This window comes from Larus michahellis, chromosome 10 (assembly GCF_964199755.1).
Source record: "Larus michahellis chromosome 10, bLarMic1.1, whole genome shotgun sequence".
Lineage (NCBI taxonomy): Eukaryota > Metazoa > Chordata > Aves > Charadriiformes > Laridae > Larus > Larus michahellis.
Genome location: NC_133905.1, coordinates 17,936,805 through 17,954,891, shown reverse-complemented (window position 1 = coordinate 17,954,891; position 18,087 = coordinate 17,936,805). Strand labels below are relative to the sequence as shown.

The 18,087-nt window shown below is 39.6% G+C and overlaps 1 protein-coding gene across 2 annotated transcripts; it reads left to right on the top strand.

The window, feature by feature from the left end:
• Positions 1-888: 888 nt before the first annotated feature.
• Positions 889-17,484, top strand: NEK4 (NIMA related kinase 4). Of its 2 annotated transcripts, none has more exons than XM_074602578.1 (16): positions 889-1,123; positions 3,418-3,684; positions 4,705-4,902; positions 5,777-5,884; positions 6,532-6,686; positions 7,368-7,500; positions 8,869-9,294; positions 9,732-9,785; positions 10,003-10,146; positions 10,999-11,139; positions 11,477-11,543; positions 11,944-12,050; positions 13,393-13,481; positions 14,111-14,316; positions 15,622-15,755; positions 16,489-17,484. In XM_074602578.1, exons 1-16 carry the CDS (start codon positions 1,031-1,033, stop codon positions 16,579-16,581), a joined length of 2,415 nt encoding a protein of 804 aa, XP_074458679.1. In that variant the 5' UTR covers positions 889-1,030; the 3' UTR covers positions 16,582-17,484. The 2 variants fall into 2 exon arrangements, with proteins under 2 accessions (XP_074458679.1, XP_074458680.1); XM_074602579.1 differs by having other exon boundaries at positions 906-1,087.
• The last annotated feature ends 603 nt before the right edge of the window (positions 17,485-18,087 follow it).

Genomic DNA, 18,087 nt, shown 5'->3' with positions numbered 1-18,087 from the left:
CATCTTTCTGATACCTTCTTAAAGGCTGTCCCTGGCTCAAATTTATTGCAGCTGTAGTGGAGCTTGCAGTCTCTTAAATCCATTTATGCTCCTCTTCAAAAACTACCTCCCGTAATCCTGCATATCACTCAGGTACCCGATTTAGGTATCGTTATTTGACATGTGTCCTGACTAGTCCAGAAACTTCATATTACATACTTCCCTATTCATCTTCACGGCTGAAACCCTGGTCCAAGCTCCCCGGGTCTTGCATCTTGCACAATCGATACCCATTCAGCCTGCTGCTGCAAGGCTCATTTTCTTGTTATCTTGACAGCATTAATTCTCTCTTGATCTTTTTAACTGTTTTCATGAAACACAAACTTTGAGGGCTGGGAGTTAAAAGCTGAGTGATAATAAAATATTCAAGTTTACGTATTTTCTGCAGTCTGAGGTGGGCAGCTGTGTGAGGGACGCAGGAGGACAGGTCCAGGAGCAAATTTTAAACCAGCCCGGAGCTTTTTAAACCAATTCTGTGCCCCGTTCAAAGGTGACAGGATGGCTCTGCAGAGCAGCTGTGCTCTGCCTAGGCCTCCCCAGCCACCTCACGCCCCAGGGCGCGTGGCAGGGTGGTGGGGCTCGTTATGGTGCTCTCCGCAGGGCTGTCACCACGTCGCTGTCGCCACCCTTCCCCAGGGCTCAGCACACGGAGCAGCACGCCCAGGACCTCGTAAGACACTGTTCTTGAGGAGGCGGCTTTGTTTAACAAGAGGGAAACCCCCTCACCACGACTGGTTACTGCCTGCCTCACACCTTCCTCAGGCTCCCTGCCCACTCTTAACATGGCCGCCTCACCCGCTTCCAAAATGGCCGCCGCAGGGCCGCGAATGGCCGGCACCATAGAGACGTGCGGCGGTCCGCCCTGCGCGCCGCTGCGGCGTCCTCTCTATGGCAGTAGGGCGCCGCTGCGATCTCTATGGCAGCGGCGGCCGCGCTGCCGGGCGGGCGGGCCCCGGCCGCCGGGCACTAAACGGGCCTGGGCTGCGGGAGGATGCCCCTGGCCGCCTACTGCTTCCTCCGAGCCGTGGGGAAGGGAAGCTACGGGGAGGTGAGCCTGGTGCGGCACCGGCAGGACAGCAAGCAGGTAGCGAGGGGAACGGCCGTGGCCTGGTCTGGGGGTGCCGCTGGGGCCGTGGGCTGGCTGGGGGGTGCGGCCTGTGGCCCGGCCTTGGCACGTGGCCCTGGCGACAGCCCCGGGCACCAGCAGGGCTGTGGCCTGGTGCCGGGGTGTGGCTGTGGCCGTGACACGGTGTTGAGGTGTGGCTGCAGCCATGTGAGCTGGGCTTGCCCGTCGAGGTGTTCCTGCTTTCCTCCCTTGACTGTGAAGACTTTTAATAAAGGTGTGGCTTTTTTCCCTTTTTAATCTCAAAAAAACCACAAATAAAACCAAAATTCTCACTTTTTTTTTTTCATTTAAGTAAAAATGTTTCTTGTCTTTTTTTTTTTAAAATGTATAATGCCTTGTTTTGGGAAGGAAAACCTAGCTTTGGTAGTCCTTTGGGTGACAGGAAAATACAGCCCGCTCTTTTTAGCGGGAAGTAGAAAAGGTTCCTCTTGGCCTGTTATTGTTAGTATAGTCTCTTTAAGACATGCACGTGTGGTGGAGATAAAAATGATAGCAAGGGTGGAAAAAACAGCTTCTGGTGTTGGCTTTCACTGGCATCAGCTCTATGGGAGGAGGATGGGCTTTGTGGTTGCTGTATCAACTGCGGCAGAACCTGGCAAAGCTTTGGTTATGTCAGAGTTGAAGTGCAAGGCGTTTGCCTTGTGATTGGGAATTTGAAATAATCTGCCTTGCCTGGCCAAAGCAAAAGTGTTTGATAGAAAATGCAAGAGGATAAAGGAATGGGGATGGAGAGCATCCACAGAGCAGTGCAGCAGGAACCTTGGTTGTGAGCCTTATTCCCAGGATTTGACCGGACATGATGGGAGGAGTGTTTGTGTCCAGCAGTAATCAGGAGGTGCGTCCTTTCCGGATGAAGGCAGGGAAGAGGCTGGAATCCAAAGGTGAATCCCTACAACCTATGGACTGGATAGCAGAGATGGCAGCACTTGTTCCCTCCAGGCCAGTCACCACGGTGCATAGTCCAATGTCCCCCAAAGAGCTGCTAACCTCGTGGTCCTGAAAGTAAACAGTGCATTGAGGTGACTTTCAACCGTATACACGTCCTGGGATTTCACCTCTTCGTCGTGAGGCTGATCATTAACATTGGCAAGAGCCTTGCTTTCTTGTTGTTGTTATTTTATCTTAAATATTTGATGCATTTTACTGTGTCTTATCTTTTGTCAACTTTTATAAACTTTCTTCTGTAGCAGGATGATTGGGATTATTTTTTTTTTGGCTTTGGCATAGTGCTACATGTTCTGCGAAAGAACTTACATTTTATTTAAGCGTATTTACTGTGAACTGAATGCTGGGGTTTTTTTGTGGAGAAAGTCAAGTGACTCCAAATGCCTAAACCAAAAAACATCAAATCCAGTTTGTACACAAGTTGTTATCAAATAAGGCAGAAAAGCATCGCAATAGACTTCTGAGAATCTTGTCAGGATAACATGCTCATTAAACCAAATATAACCAATGCCAGGTTTAAAGTTAGACCATATGTGTGCTTTTTGCATTTTTGTAGTATATTGTCTAAAGAGAGGTGCCGATATAAAGCTAAAAGCTTTTGGTTTCCACGCCCGAAGATACGTTTGCAGTTGGCTTGTCACGTAGAACATAGTAGTTACAGAATTTCTATTTTGTTTTAAACTTAGATGATCCTGTACACAATTAGTTTTGTAATATTCCTCTTGGGAGCTGTCATGCGTCACAGGTTGTAAGAATTGAGGAGCTTGTCTAATATCCAGCAGACTTCTGAAACACAAAATCACGAGGTACTGTTGATTTCTGCATAATTGGTTCCCTTGGTATATGGGGAGCAGTATTCCTCAACACTAATTAAATGTGCTGGACTAAATTAATAGGGCCAGCCTGGGAAGTAGACACCCTAAATAGTTGCCAAGGACACTGAAATTGAGTAAGTAAAATTTTTTTAAGATGTTTCAATTTAAAAGCTTTCAGGTAAGAGAGGGGTCAGGTGTATACCATGGCATGATTGCTCTGTGGAAAGCTGATGCCTTAAAAGTGATTACAACAGAATTTACATCAGGAAGAGTAAATCTTACCATTCAGGTAGATGACTAGAATAACCACACCTATTCCATTTTTATGGCATAATGGTAGAAATGATGTATAGCTGCTAGACAAACCGCAGTCTCCATACAAAATAATGCGTGATTTCAAATACTGTATTTCCTTTAGGTTTGGGGAATTCCCTCGGGCTTCTGTATGATTACTTTCATGTCTCATGATACACCTTGCGATTTCTTTTACAGTACGTCATCAAAAAGTTAAACCTTAAAAATGCTTCCAACCGAGAGAGGAGAGCGGCAGAACAGGAGGCACAGTTGTTATCCCAGTTGAAACACCCGAACATAGTCACCTACAGAGAGTCCTGGCAGGGGGAAGATGGCCTGTTATATATTGTTATGGGCTTCTGCGAGGGAGGAGATCTGTATCACAAACTTAAGGAGCAGAAGGGCAAACTTTTGCCTGAGAATCAGGTGGTGGAGTGGTTTGTCCAGATTGCCATGGCACTGCAGGTAAAATAAAGTATAAGTTTGTTGCCTTCAGATATAAATTTCATTTGGCTCTTTCTGCATTTAAAAATTCCACAGTTAGGCTGCAGACTTTGGATTCCAGTTAACATCTAAATAGAACGGTTATTAGTACATTAAGAATGTTCACAGGTCATTGTAGTCAAATTAACTATTCTAGGTAAGAAATGGCTATCATATTTTATGTCTACACCTCTGTATCACAGTAGGCAGTGGTAACTCCAGAATGTTTGCAATTCTAGTCTGAAATGCTTCTGTGGTTTGAAAGTTTAGATTAAATTTGCAAAATGTACATTTTTTGCTTTTTTTTTAAAAAAAAAAAAAAGAGCAGATTATTTCAGAAGCATTTTGTGTTCTGTGGTTTTGCTGGTGTTTTTTAATGGTAAATTTAGACTACTAATTCATAATTCCTATTAAATCTTATCTCACTGTGGAAATTTAGTAATTGGAGGGTATCAAACTTTAAAGACAATTGTTATAGTACAGATGTAAATGTTAACACTAAGAAGTTGGACAGAAAATTCTATCCTAAAGTTGCCAATTGTGATCAGACATACCCAAGTCTACAGTACTGCCCTGTTCTTGTTTATTATAAGACTAATTTTATTCCCTGTTTACACAAAGCCCACGTTGTATTTTCCACTGAAATTTTATGTTTAAGACTAAGAAATGATTGTCAAGAAATGGAGGCAGCAGAAAGTGAGTTAAAGTCTGAGTCTTAACTTTATATTTTCATTTCCTCTTTTCTGCTGGCTTATTAGAGCCACACAGGGAGATTTTGCTAAAGCAGTGCCCAGTTTTGGGTTCGTGTCTATATCGGTCATTCTCAATGTTAATTCACTAGTACTGCCTTCAGCAGGGGCACTCCCAACTTAGGTAGTGATATATGTGTCTTTTCTGTGTTTGTAATATTCCCTCTTTGACTTGTGTAATGTGATTTTTTACTTTTCAGCGTAGAATTAGGAGTTACTTAACTCTATATGGTTTGTTTTTTTCCCCCCCCAGTATTTACATGAAAAGCACATTCTGCACAGAGATCTTAAAACTCAAAATGTTTTTCTGACACGAACAAATATAATCAAAGTGGGTGACCTGGGAATAGCCAGAGTGTTGGAAAACCAGTATGACATGGCCAGCACTCTCATAGGCACACCATACTACATGAGCCCTGAACTCTTTTCTAACAAACCCTACAACTACAAGGTAGAGTATGTTAATGGAAATGTTTCTACTTCATTAGATAACTTACTTTGTTTGTCTGAGAACTTTACAATCTTATCTATTGTTTTTAATTTCTTATTGCTTCCGACTCTCTTTGATGTCCCCAAAGACTGAACAAAAAAATAGGGGAGAGATTTGCGGGGACCTTTGTTTCTGGAACTGTGTTTGCTGCAGGAGGTGGGAAATCAGAGCGTGTGATAAGGTATCACAGCCAAGGTGGTCGGCGGGCTGCCTGTACCTAGCACAGCATGCCAATGTAAACAAAAATATCAGTCTGTTAGATAGCTGCATCTTCTAAATTTATTATCTAACAGACCGGAAGCTTTATACTCAAAAGTCTGTATTAGACATGACAGCAGCATTAAAAAAAAAAAACAAAACAAAACTTTAAGTAGAGAAATAAGCAGAGTGTTGCTGTGAATTTGAAATAAAACAAAATAAACCAAACACGCTCTGTATACCTGTTCAGCTCTTGCTGCAAACCACACGTACCATAAACGCGAGTATCTGCAATGAGCAAGAGCTGAGGGGAAACTGTTCCTCCAATGAAAAATCAAAAGATTTTCATTTGCCAGTTAGAACCAATGTTGTACTTAAAAAGAACACAAGCGAAAGCCCCTATGAACAGCAAATTTTTACACTTCTTTTCAGAAAAATCTGGTGATATTTGGAAGGAAATAATTCAGTTGATCAAAATCAAAAGAGTGAGACCGAAGCCAAAAGTTGGCAATAGAGTTTGGTCTTAATTAATTTACTGTCATTAAAGGCCTCTGAAAGCAGGTGACTAAGTGACAGGTGATAAAATTTCTACAGTTAATAAAAATTTCCCAAAACTTTTTTTTTTCCCTTTTTTCAGTCTGATGTTTGGGCATTAGGCTGCTGTGTTTATGAAATGGCTACACTGAAACATGCTTTTAATGCTAAAGACATGAACTCTCTGGTTTATCGAATTATTGAAGGAAAGGTAAAAACTTCTAAAATTTTTTTATCTGTGCTTGGATTTTCTGTCTAGAATTTGAGATTAGCTTTTCCAATCAGAAATATTGCATGGAGTTAAAAATACTTTGCATGTTACATGCCTCATCATACACGTTGAAAGTCTGGCTTTCCGTGGCAGTATATGATGTAATATCTGACCCAGGGAGTTAATAACGTGTAGATATTGCTAGAGTTTCTTGTTATCCTTTTATGAAACTAGTATATTGATTAATTCAAAGTTCTGAGAAGACTTACTTTCTTAATTTGCTTCTGGCTTAAACATTGCGCAAAGAATTAAATCACTATCGGTGTGATGCCATTTTCCTATTAGGTAACACTAACTTATTTAAGTATCTGTCTTGCTTTGGCATATAATGAAGCTAACATGGCTTTATTTTATATCAATTTTTGTCTGTTCACAGGACTTTAATATTAATAAAGAGTTATGAACAGTTCTTAGACAAAACACTTAGAATTTCTATATTCTGTTTGATGTTAAACACTTGGGTAACTTTCGGTGTGTGAACAACGCAGAGTATGTAGCTGAATATAACTGTCCTACCTAAATAATCTAGCAGTAGCCCCTATTAATAAATATGTTAAATAATGTCAGACTTCCCTTGTCTTCTATAGTTGCCACCCATGCCAAAGGATTACAGCCCACAGTTGGTAGAAATAATACGAACTATGCTCAGTAAAAAACCTGAGGAAAGACCGAGCGTGAAAAGCATACTACGACAGCCGTATATCAAGCACCAAATTTCTGTGTTTTTGGAAGCCACAAAGGCGTAAGATATTTTCATTTGAACGATTCTGTGCAAAATATTCATGTTACTGTGGTCTTTGTTCTACGACTTTTCCTATTTTTTGTAGCAGGATAAAATTAGTTCTGTTATGTGCAGTTACAAAGTGTATGAACGTAAGAGTTTCTGTAGATTCTTTGCGAAATATGTGGGAATTAGAATGGAAACTAGTTTTTTCTGCAAATGCAGAATAAAACTGTGCAATGGTTAGGATTGCATGGCTTATTCAGAGGGTTAACAAAAAAAAAAGAAAAAAAGAAGCACCAGTATTTTCAAGGAAGTGATAAGAAATGCACATCTTTCCACATGTTTTTTTTAGGCCCTTTATCAGCTGAGAGTTGTAATACCAGGTTCCTTTTGATATTCACTGATATAATTATTTTTCTTTGTTAGGTCTAGTCAATTTTTTTACTGCTTCCAGGCAGGACTGATCTTGGTGCTATACAGAATAAGTGTGCATTCCTGGCAGAGTCTGAATGCTGTTTTGAAGCTCCTTTTATAGAGGTGAAAATGAGTATGTTGTGCATAGTCTATTGAAAAAGCCCAGTGTCTTATACTGTCTGTATGTAAGCTTTTTAGTGGAGTGGATTTTTTTAAATTAGTATAACCTAAAGAAATAGGTCTTGTTGATGGTAATGGAATGAGCAACTTTTATTTTCTTTACAGGAAAGCAGCCAGAAGTCATAAGAAAACAGTGAATTCTAAACCTAAAGATCCTTGTTCTGTGGTCTCAGTAAAGAATGAATCTCATGTTACACACCAAAACCACTCCTTTGAGCAAGCCAGGAAATACAAAATTGTGAGATATGTGTATTTTTTTTCTTTAAAAAACCAAACCAAACCCCACTTGCTTTTTCTAGAGAAAAAACTCAGTTTTATAAGAAGTGCCTTGAGCATTCGTGAGAACATAGATCTGATTCCTAGCAGTGTGTAAAATTCATATTAAGGAGGGAATTGTGTTTAGGCAAGAGTGGAAGTAAATCAACAGCTGTGGATCAGTAAAACTAATTGAAATGTCTTAACTATGAGATAAAAACTAAGCGGTAATCATTTTTAAATATATGGTTTTGACTGGAAAAAAAAATATTATAGGTATAACCAAAAATTGTTTATTGTTGGAATTCTTTGCAGTGGATTACAAATCTTTTGTAATGGTTAATCTTGTGCATGTTTTTTGTTTTCTGTAATGAGTCTGTTATTGTGGGTTTAAGCTTTCAGTGCTGAAATACTGAATGTGTATGGTGTAGTACATCTTACAAACTGTTGGTACTTGTTGGCTCCTCCCTTATGGAAGAGCCAAGGGAGTACAACTTTTCTTTCACGATCCTGGTGAAGAGTAGGTGTGCTGCATGTGTATAATCCAATGCCTCAAAGATTTCATTTGCAAATGCAGCCTGTATCTGTTTAAAAATGAGGGTTGCAGCTTTTTTGAGGCTCTCTATCTGTAGTTGATCGTAATTATGTTGCGGTTTATGTACTCTGGTATGTTAATGATTTTCTGTCCTGGTTTAACCCCACCTGCAGCTAGATCCACACAGCTGCTCACTCACTCCCCTCAGTTGTGATGTGGGAGAGAATCGAAAGAGTAAAAGTGAGAAAAATGTCTTGGGTTGAGAATGAAGATAGTTTAATAGGTAGAGTGAAAACCGCACATGCAAGCAAAGTGAAACAAGGAATTCATTCTCTGCTTCCTGTGGGTACGCGAGTGTTCAGCCATCTCCAGGAAAGCAGGGCTCCATCACACGTAATGGTTACTTGGGAAGATAAATGTCATCACTCCGAATGTCCCCTCTCTTCCTTCTTCCCCTAGCTTTATATAGCGAGCATGACGTCACGTGGTGTGAAATCGCCCTTGGATCAGTTGGGGTCAGCTGTCCCAGCTGTGTCTCCTCCCAACGTCTTGTGCCGTCCTAGTCTGCTCTTGCCAGGGTGATATGAGGAGCAGAAAAGGCCTTGATTGCTTAGCAACAACCAAAAACCACCAGTGTGCTATCAACACTATTTCTCATCCGAAATCCAAAACATAGCACTATACCAGCTGCTAGCAAGAAAGTTAACTCCATCCCAGCTGGAACCATGACATTTTCCTTTGGTGCTCAGAGGATTCTTTCATATGTGCATAATACCCAAAAGGTAATTAATTTTTTGGTCTTCCTTTTAACTCTAGAATGAAGAAGACGCCATTATCAAATATAAGGCCACCAAGTTTTGTCCCTCAGAGAAACCAGCTGTTGAGTTGGAAAGAGAACCAAGCAATAATGATTTGAACAACCTGGGAGACTCCTTAGCTACAGTTAGTGAAGTGAATATTGATATCTTACCATCTGAAAAAATGAAGTACGGAAGTGAGAAGTGTGGCAGTGAGCATATTCCAGAGAACAATCAAGCAAAGTATTTAAATGTTCCAGGGAATTCTAAAATAACATCCAGTAGCCCACCAATTAAGGAAGATGGACTACAGCAAAGATCAAAGCAAGCTTTTAAAGTTGAAAATATTGAGTCCAAGCAGTCTTCTGTGGATGCTATAGAAGAACATGGTGATACTTTGAAACTCCTGCAGCCTGAATCAAAAGACCAAAAGCAAACTGACCTGGTAATGCATTTATGCTTACTTGAAATAGACTTTGAGATAGATTTTACTAGTGACCAGCTCTTAAAATTTAGAGAGCTGCTGCACACGCTTTTCTGTTTAAGTAGGATGCTACTGATGTAATTATTGAGATGTTCAAGTAGTTGGGAGCCTTGGCTTCAGATTTGCAAAGGCAACACAGTGAAGTAGTTTTAGGCTTGCATCTAGATGATGGAATTCTGTTTTTACAGGGAACAGCTTTCTTTTCCAGCTGAGAAGAGAGATGGCAAGAATAGTTTTGTAACTTCTTTGTTCTATGTTCTAAATAGGCCTGGCTAATATCGAGTTGGTCCAGATTTGGATGGGGAGCTACTAGGTGATGATCATCTTTTCATTGCGTTTTGGTCTACAATGAGATCTTTGTACACACTTTTCTAATGAGAAATCATTATCTATTGTAGAGCTTGGATTCTACTGAAAAGCTACTAGCACCATTTGTTCCTGTTGTAGTTCAAGTAAGTGTCCTTCTTTGAAGGTTTAGTAGATTAAAAACGCTGGTACAGCAGGTATTTTTTCTAACTATCAGGTAAGAGTTTATTGGTTTGTAACTGATACGTTAAGGTGGGTGCCATACAAATAGGAAAGTGGCCTGTGTTGATTTTTTTTAAAAAACTGTATATGTGTAAATCTGGAAATGGCATGTCTGCCTTCTTTAAAAATACTTTTTTTTAGGACGAAGTCTGTCTTGGAGCTTCGGGTGACGCTCAGGAAAAAATTACCTCCCACTTGCAGCCTCATAGTTCTGTCAGTGAACCCTCTCTCTCACGGCAGCGACGGCAGAAGAAGAGAGAGATAGCTGAAGCCTGTTCAGAGAAGGTACGGATACTCAAATAATTCTCCTCTTTCCTTTAAGGCTCCTGCACCTTTTTGCTCTTCAAAAATGGGATCTGTTTTTTAAAAAAGAGGGTGGAGGGCTTATGCTGTTCTTGTTTCATGTGTATCTGTATAAGTTCGTTGGTAACAAAATGCAGAACAGTCAAGGTGTCCTTTAGAAGCAGTCGGTGTAAATCTTTGAAAATCTCAGTAACCCTCACAGGTGTGAGGTGGGTGTGCCAGGTGGGCACAGGGAAACAGTGAACTGGGGGCTTTGCCTTTGCTGTGCTGCAGTCTTTTCTAGCGATTTCTATCAGGGCTTCTCACTGTGACTATAAAATATATAGCAGTACTTTTCCTGACTGTTGTGGATAAGGCCACTTGCAGCGAGTAGTAGATTGCTAGTATTTTAGGACAGGCCTGTGTAACGGCTGCCCTGAGTGCGAACTCTAGGCATGCACATAATATAGGGCCCCTGTCAATGCTTCCGCACTGAGCAGAGAGATTTCTTTGGGGACAGGCACCGGCTATACAAGGACAGAGAAGGTGGAGATAGGTTTTCAGTATGATACCCTATGTTTCTTGTGATATTTGAGGGTGGGGACAGTTGTTGTGAAAACATTGGCTGAAAAATAGTCTGGGAGGAGGGGGACAGGATACAGCCATGGAGAGAAGGAAAGTGTAGACAAGATGAGGTGTGGAGAGGGAGGGGTGAAGCTGGGAGATGTAAGGAGGTTACAGTAGGATCCAAAACCTCTGGCATCCAGCCTTACCACACAAGAAAGTCTTCTAGATTGCAAAGTCCTTTAACTTTTAATAAAAAAAGTGTAAATTCTTGCTCCCTTCTCTTTCAAGTTCAGAGCAGCTGCTCCGCGGCCTTTACCTTTTCCTTCTGATGTGAACGCAAAGACAACACAGAGGTGTGCAGAGCACCACGCTGCTGAAGTCTCTGAATCTGTAAATAGCACCAAAACCAGCCAAGCTGTCATTTCAAAGGTTAGTGCTGAATGCTGTGTCAGCTTATTTTTGCCTCTTGTTCCTTCTGAGCAGTTTGTTCCCGGTGTGTGTCCTCTCAAGCACCTGGTCAGTGCGGGACGAGAAGTTGCCTTGCTGAACCAGGGATGTCAGAAGCTCCTTTTAGAGTGTGTATTAGTCTCATTGACCAAGGCTGTTTTGCAGTAAATAACTAAGCATTTGTTAGACGATCAGAAAGTCTACTCTAATAGCTCTCTCTTCCATGACAGTTGAAAAAGTTTTTTCACTTTATAGGTGATTAGATAACAAAAGTCAGTGTGACTATTGCGAATTAATATCAAATTAACTTCTTTTGAAGGAGCGGCCCTTGTCAGCAAGAGAGCGAAGGAGGCTGAAACAGTCTCAGGAGGAGATGTTCCCTTCTGGTAATTTTTATGTTTGCATGTGAACATGCTATATGTAAGTAGGCCGGTAACTTCTTTGTGAAGAAATTATAACTTGCTGTCTGTTTGTCACTAACATCTTCAGAAAGATGCACTAAGGGTCTAGTTATGTGTTAAATAAAAATTTCTGTTAACATGTCTGTATTTTTCTGCTTCTTACTCAGTTATGTTCAATTGTGTTTAGTGGTGACAACTTGTCTTTGAAATGTAGGCGAAGCGCAGAATATACACCTTTCAGATAGGAGCTTCAGTGTTTTCTCTTAGCAGAATACCTACCTGCCTGTCTTCTGCAAGGTGATAGACTTTTTCTTGCATGAGCATGAAACTAATTCAAAATACATGCAGCTAAGTTGTAAATATTGTAAAAATGTCATCCTTCCAGTGATTCCAGCAAGACGAACGTCAAATAGTGCAGTAGTTGAAGCAAAATCACATATGGAAAATCATGTTAAAGTTGCTCAGTCCTCATCAGATCCCAGTATTTCTCAGGTAAACTGGGGTCATCTGCTTTTGAAATATTTAAATGCAGGCACAATTTGGGAAGAAAATAATATTTAAAAAAAACCCTCTATGTGTGGAAGAAACTCTCGGTCAATAAGAGTGCAGAGTTCTTTATAGATTACTCTGTAAGTCCCAGGGGTAGAGTACAGATGTCTAATCCACCTTTTTGTTTTACTGGATCAGTTTAAAATTCCAGGCTCGCTGTGCATTTTCACTCCACTTGTTGGAGATGAAGACTAAGCATCTCTTACTGATTGTTATGGGCTCTCTAAATTGCAGTGTTTGTTTTATTTTGTACGGGAAAAACTTTATCCTGAACTATGTTTTAGTTATAGATGAAGAGCCTGCTTTGAATTTCCATTAACAACACACTACCTTTAGCCTGGTACACGTAATTTTGCTTTGGTAGTGGTGTATGAACGTTTCTATTTTTTTTTTTTTAAAATCTTCAGTCATGTTAAGTGCATACATTTATGTGCTGGCAAAAAAGAATAGTTGCTAGATAAAAAGTTAATAGTTTCTGTTAACATTGTCTTCCTTGTCTATTTAGAAAGTTTTTTTTAAGATCTTAAAAAAAACTATTGGACAAAGTCTTCTGCAACATCAGGGGAACGTTATTAATAGCAATAAATGCAGAAGAGTAGCTGTGAAGAAGTTGTAGTCTTTCAAAGTGTAGGCTCTATTTTCCTCAGCCCAGTACTTGCATGGAAGTTGTTTTGCAAGTTTTACCTTCGTGTGTATGCTTATAACTGGTATCTAAATGCAAAAATTTCACCTGCATTCGCAAACTGAGATTCCGTAAGGTTAGTACACACTAATTGTATGTGCATATGCCAGTGATGTTTGTGCATATTGTGCTGTGCACTGAACACCAGGCTGGACAGGCACGAGTAGCTAAAGTCTCTATATGGTTTAGGGAATGCTGGGAGCTTACTGACCTGATAAAAATGTATTTAAATATTATTTTAAAATGTGTATTAAAGACCAGTATATGGGCTAAGGGTAATGACTTCGCCTGTTCTTAGAGAGCTATATTATAAACATACGTGATTTAAGTGGTTTTGATAGAGGCACTTGGTGAAGCATTTATAGTGGTTAAAACTGCACGACTGAGATGCAATGCTAGTTAAATAAGCATTCCATAAAGTATGTCCTGTATATTAGTTTGTGTTTAAAAACAAAGGTTACACCTTTCAAACATTATCAAGCTCCATCTGTAAATATATGGTTGTTGAAATAGGTTGGGTTTTTTTCTGTGTAAGAACAGTAATTCATGCCATATTGATAAGTTACTTTTGACTATTAGAATTTTTGTCATTTATTCCCCCAGAGAAAGGGAGTAACCCATTGCCCATCTGATGATGAGTTAAGCTCTTCCACAAGCTCTACAGATAAGTCTGATGGTGATTCCAAGGAGAAGTAAGTATTTCGTTTGATACTGCGCAAGGGTTTTCATTGCTACATCGGACCTTGACTTAGAGTGGAAAGAAATGGCAGGAATTGCTTTCACGCTTTATCTCTACATAGTGAGTGACTGAAGAAGTATGTGATGCATAAAGAAAACGAACTCTATTTAACAGTTGCCCCTCTGTGACTATAAATTTTCCATGCTTGGCTTTCTGGGACGTGTGATTGTGTACCTCTGCTTCTTGTCACCTACAGCTTCCCAGCAAACCAGTCTTCCAGCATTGAAGGACATAGACTGTCAGGATAGGATAAAAGCATGAGTTTAAAGGTGCCAATATGTGAATGAGGCTGATTTTATTTCTGATTTTGTCAGCGTAAGCAACTTTTCAACAAATATTATTTGTTGCATTACCACAGGTGCAGCTAGACAGGTAGCTGTAGCCAACAGGATTGTGAATTGTTGCTAAGAGAATGGGCTCTGAGCCTTTGTTAGGTCAAATGCTGATAATGTTGCTATTGATAAAACTGCACCACAAGAAACAATTTAACATGGAGTACTTACTGAAACTCACTAAAATATTGAAAGGGGGAAGATGCATCATGAATGGTGACTGAATTGCATCTTACTTCTCCTCTATTAGAAAAAGCAGTATGAATGAAATGAATGACTTGGTGCAGTTAATGACACGGACACTGAAAATGGACTCTAAGGAGAACTCTGAATACTGTGTAACCTCGACTCCAGCCCCAGAGTTTAAACTTCATAGAAGATATCGAGACACTTTGATTTTGCATGGAAAATCACCTGATGAATCAGAGGAATTAAAATTTGAAGAGATTACTTCAGGTTTGTTGCTCTGTTATTACATTAAGTGAGGGGTTGTCAACTGCTAATAACCAAAGAAAACCTGCTAGTGGGCAACAGAAGACAATGCACTTTTATTTCTTCTCAACAATGCTTAGAGAAGTAAACATCTTTCTAAATAATTTTGTGTCCAAAACTGCTGTAGTTGTGGTTTACTTGCCAATGAAAGGAACGTGTGATTGATCTGTGTAATTCTTAATTTTTCACCATGTGACTTAGAAGCTTCCAAAATGAACAGTTGGAGTTGAGTATTTTGAAATAAGATTTTTAAGGCATTCAAACGATTCGATAGCTGTAAAGCTTTGTGAATGACGGATAAAGCTGAAATTGTACACAAAGCATTAAACACTGGAGTTTTGTGTAAGTCTCAGATCTTGTGCTTATTCACTTAAATGCTAAGGATTCTGCTTGTAACTACTCTGGCGATAGGCAAAGCAATGGGAGAACGCTTTTTTTCTCTGAAGTTGATTCTGCATAGCTAAAGTAAAATACATTGAAAGAGTTTGTCTCTAAACAGGTATGACAGAATGTTGAAGGTACAAATTTCAGTGGTTCTTTTTTTTCTGTCTGTTTTTCTCACTCTCAAGTATTGTTCAGTGAGATCCCCCAGCTATTTACTTAATACCATTTGGGATGACAGGGCTGCTGCATTTCTAAGCTGAAACTTATTTAATTAGATCAGATATTTTATTTTCAGAAGGTGATGCATTCTATGAAAATAATGTTGATTTCCATGATTAAAAGAGCAAGCTCATGTTCTCAGTTAAGTTTCTAATGGAGGCCTCCTCTTATAAAATGACTCTCTCTCCTTGGCAGCTTCAGCTCAAAGGCTGTTGTGACAAATAGGCAGATGGCAGAAATGATGCCATTAGTGCTTTACAGTGATTAAACTTTTTTACATTTGCTGTAAGTACAAGTGATTGAATTATTAAAATATTTGGGTAGTGTTGTAATATTAGAGAATAGTACTCTTCATGCAAATGATATTTGTGATATAGTATACAGGAACCACCTGAAATGAAGTTACAGGCATCTAATTGTGCAAACTGTGTCTGCGTTGACTTTGTACTCTCTGGTGTCTTAAGTTACCATCTGAGTGCTTCCGACTCCCCACGGTTTGTTGATCATTGTAGCTAGCCAGTTCACAGGAACAGTTGTTTCATGCAAATGGTCAGCTGGCGTTCTGTGGTAATACTTATAGTCATGCCGTATTATTCTTCTCCATGGAATATGAAAATTGACTATACTGAAAGAAATTATTACTGCACTGATATATTTTTTTCATAGATATGTTATCAGTTCCTGAGAAGATTAGGAGAATGGTTGAAATCCTGAGATCTGATGTGGTGCAAGGACTGGGAGTGAAACTTCTTGAGAAGGCGTACAGCATCATGGAGGAAGACGATGAAGTGAAAAGAGAGGTGACTGTCTTTCGTAATAAAGTTGTTTAATTTTGTAAACCTAGATGAATGAGCAGGGTCTTTGCCCCACCACCCCACACCCCTTTTGTTTGTTTTAGATACTGATATAGTGGTGCAAACCTTGATTCCAGAAAGTGTTTATGTAGTCATTGGCAGGCAAGGGCCTAAGTATATTGTAATTTTCAATCTTAAAAAGTTTGATTCTGAATGTAGGCTATGTTCAACCACACTTTCTTCAGAAAGCATAGGAGCTTTAGAATTGTACCATGATCCCTGAGTTTGTGGAAGATGCAAGGGATGCGAATAACTTTACTCTGTGGCGTTTCCCCAATAATTTCTTTTGACCCATAAGTTTTTACCTTCACATTGCTTGCCTCGTGCCCCTCAGGTCCAAAGTGAGAAACAGTTTAATGTCTATTCCTATTAGGGTGAGTGAGAAATACCTCCAGCACATTTGATTCAAAACTTGGTTACAAATAAAACATTGCATGAGTTAGTATAACCTCTGAAGATCTGACTTATATTTTAAATTGGCGGGTGGGATTTGGAACTCATTTGCTTCCAGGCAATAAAGTCTCTTCCATTTTTCATCCCTCCCATCTATGAAGTCAAACTTCACTTGCTGCTTTCAGTTGAGTGCTTTGGTGTTGTTTTTTGTTAATATTTTGGTAGTTCCTGCTTTTTTAGTGTCAATAAATTTTGTGATTTTTTTTTTTTTGTGTGTTCTAAATAGCTGCAGTTGCGGGAGCATATGGGAGAGAAGTACACAAGTTACAGTGCGAAGGTACGCCATCTGAAATTTCTTGAAGAAAATGTGAAGTTCTGAGCAAATGTTTTCCTGAGAGAAAAGGACTGGTTTATCGCTCATTTGATAGATTGGACCAGCTTACAATCCATTGACCTGCTTTGCTGGAATAAGGACTTGAACTTGCAAAAAAGGTTATAGTTTGTAGTAATATTTTTTCATGTTAAAATGTGAACCAGGCTATCACTTTCTCAGAAGAGAAACTGTTTAGTTTAGTTTATGTTCTCTTAATGAAACTTTAAAAAGTTGTTTTTTATAGATGCAAAGAGGGACAGATACCAAGTTTTGTATACAAAGGAGTGTCAAAAAAAAAAAAGATGGTTTGGGTTTGAATTTGTCATAGCAAAAGATTTTTGGTATGGTCACATACTAAATATGGTAATGAAATCTCTGTGGAGGCTACGGTGTGATAGGCTATAAGCTATTACATCACATAGTTGTGAAAATTTAGCAGAGAGAAACAATTACTAATTTTTGTAGCACCAAAAGCCCTCCAGGTTCTGTAAATTGCCAAGTTAAATTGCTAAAGGGGGCAGTTGTACTGCTTTTAAGCAGAGACTTTGCTTTTGTGTCTTATTGCTAAGGCAGTCACCAAGGTGGTGGAAAGTATTTGGTAACTGGATAAAATAAGACTGAAAATGTTTGAAAGGAACACAGCCATGGTTACCATGGTCCCAGCTGGAGAAATACCTTTGCCTTACAAATACTAATTCCTTTTAGGAATGAGAGTGCCCAAGACCAGGGCTGCTTAGAGAAACGGGCATCTTAGCTTTTCCCTTTCTTTGCGTCCAGACTGTGTTGCGACACATGCCCAGGCGTTGTCGTGTACCATCACTACAGAAAAAGCACGTGTTGGTTTTTTTTTTAAAGGGTAAAGAAGTCAAAAGGGAATTCAATTTGTAAAATAAAATTTTAAATGCACAACTGTCTCTTTCCTTGCCTCTAGCTTAAATATTGTAACCTTTGTCACCTCTGAGGGAGACTAACATCACAGTTGCAAAAATGTGCAATACCTGTGGATCCTGCTGCCTCTCATGCGTACTAGATACTCAAGTTAAAAGGTTTCCAGAGCTATTGTATTATGCAGAGATGTTACTTTCTTTACCCAGGCAAATATACTTTAAACAAAAACTGCCACTCTGCACTCTTCTATCCTAGAACACTTTCCAATTCTTAGCATTTTTCAGAACAAAGGGGTATGTACTGTTTTACAGTACTTTTTACAACCTGACACTACTGCTAGCTTGTTTTACACACGATTAGAGATATTTTAGTAGAAGTCCAGCTGTATATTATCTTTTAGGCTATGGCAACACCTTAACTAGACTTGATTTGATTGTCTGGGTTCCTTTTTAGTAAAATACTTGAGTGAGATATGACCTCCAGTAGCTGCGTAAAGTTAATGCCTCCACCCCTTCCTTTCCCAGTGACTTCACTGAAACTCCAGCCAAAATTTAGAGAGCCTTCATGCTCTCTGCAGATCTTGGTGTACTCAGGGTAGTATACAAAGTATACTCGTTTGCCATG

Coding starts and splice junctions, on each gene's coding strand:
- NEK4 (XM_074602578.1), top strand. CDS start 1,031: ATGCCCCTGGCCGCCTACTGCTTCCTCCGAGCCGTGGGGAAGGGAAGC. Junction 4,903..5,776: donor ACAAACCCTACAACTACAAG/GTAGAGTATGTT, acceptor CCCTTTTTTCAG/TCTGATGTTTGGGCATTAGG. Junction 9,295..9,731: donor ACCAAAAGCAAACTGACCTG/GTAATGCATTTA, acceptor TATCTATTGTAG/AGCTTGGATTCTACTGAAAA.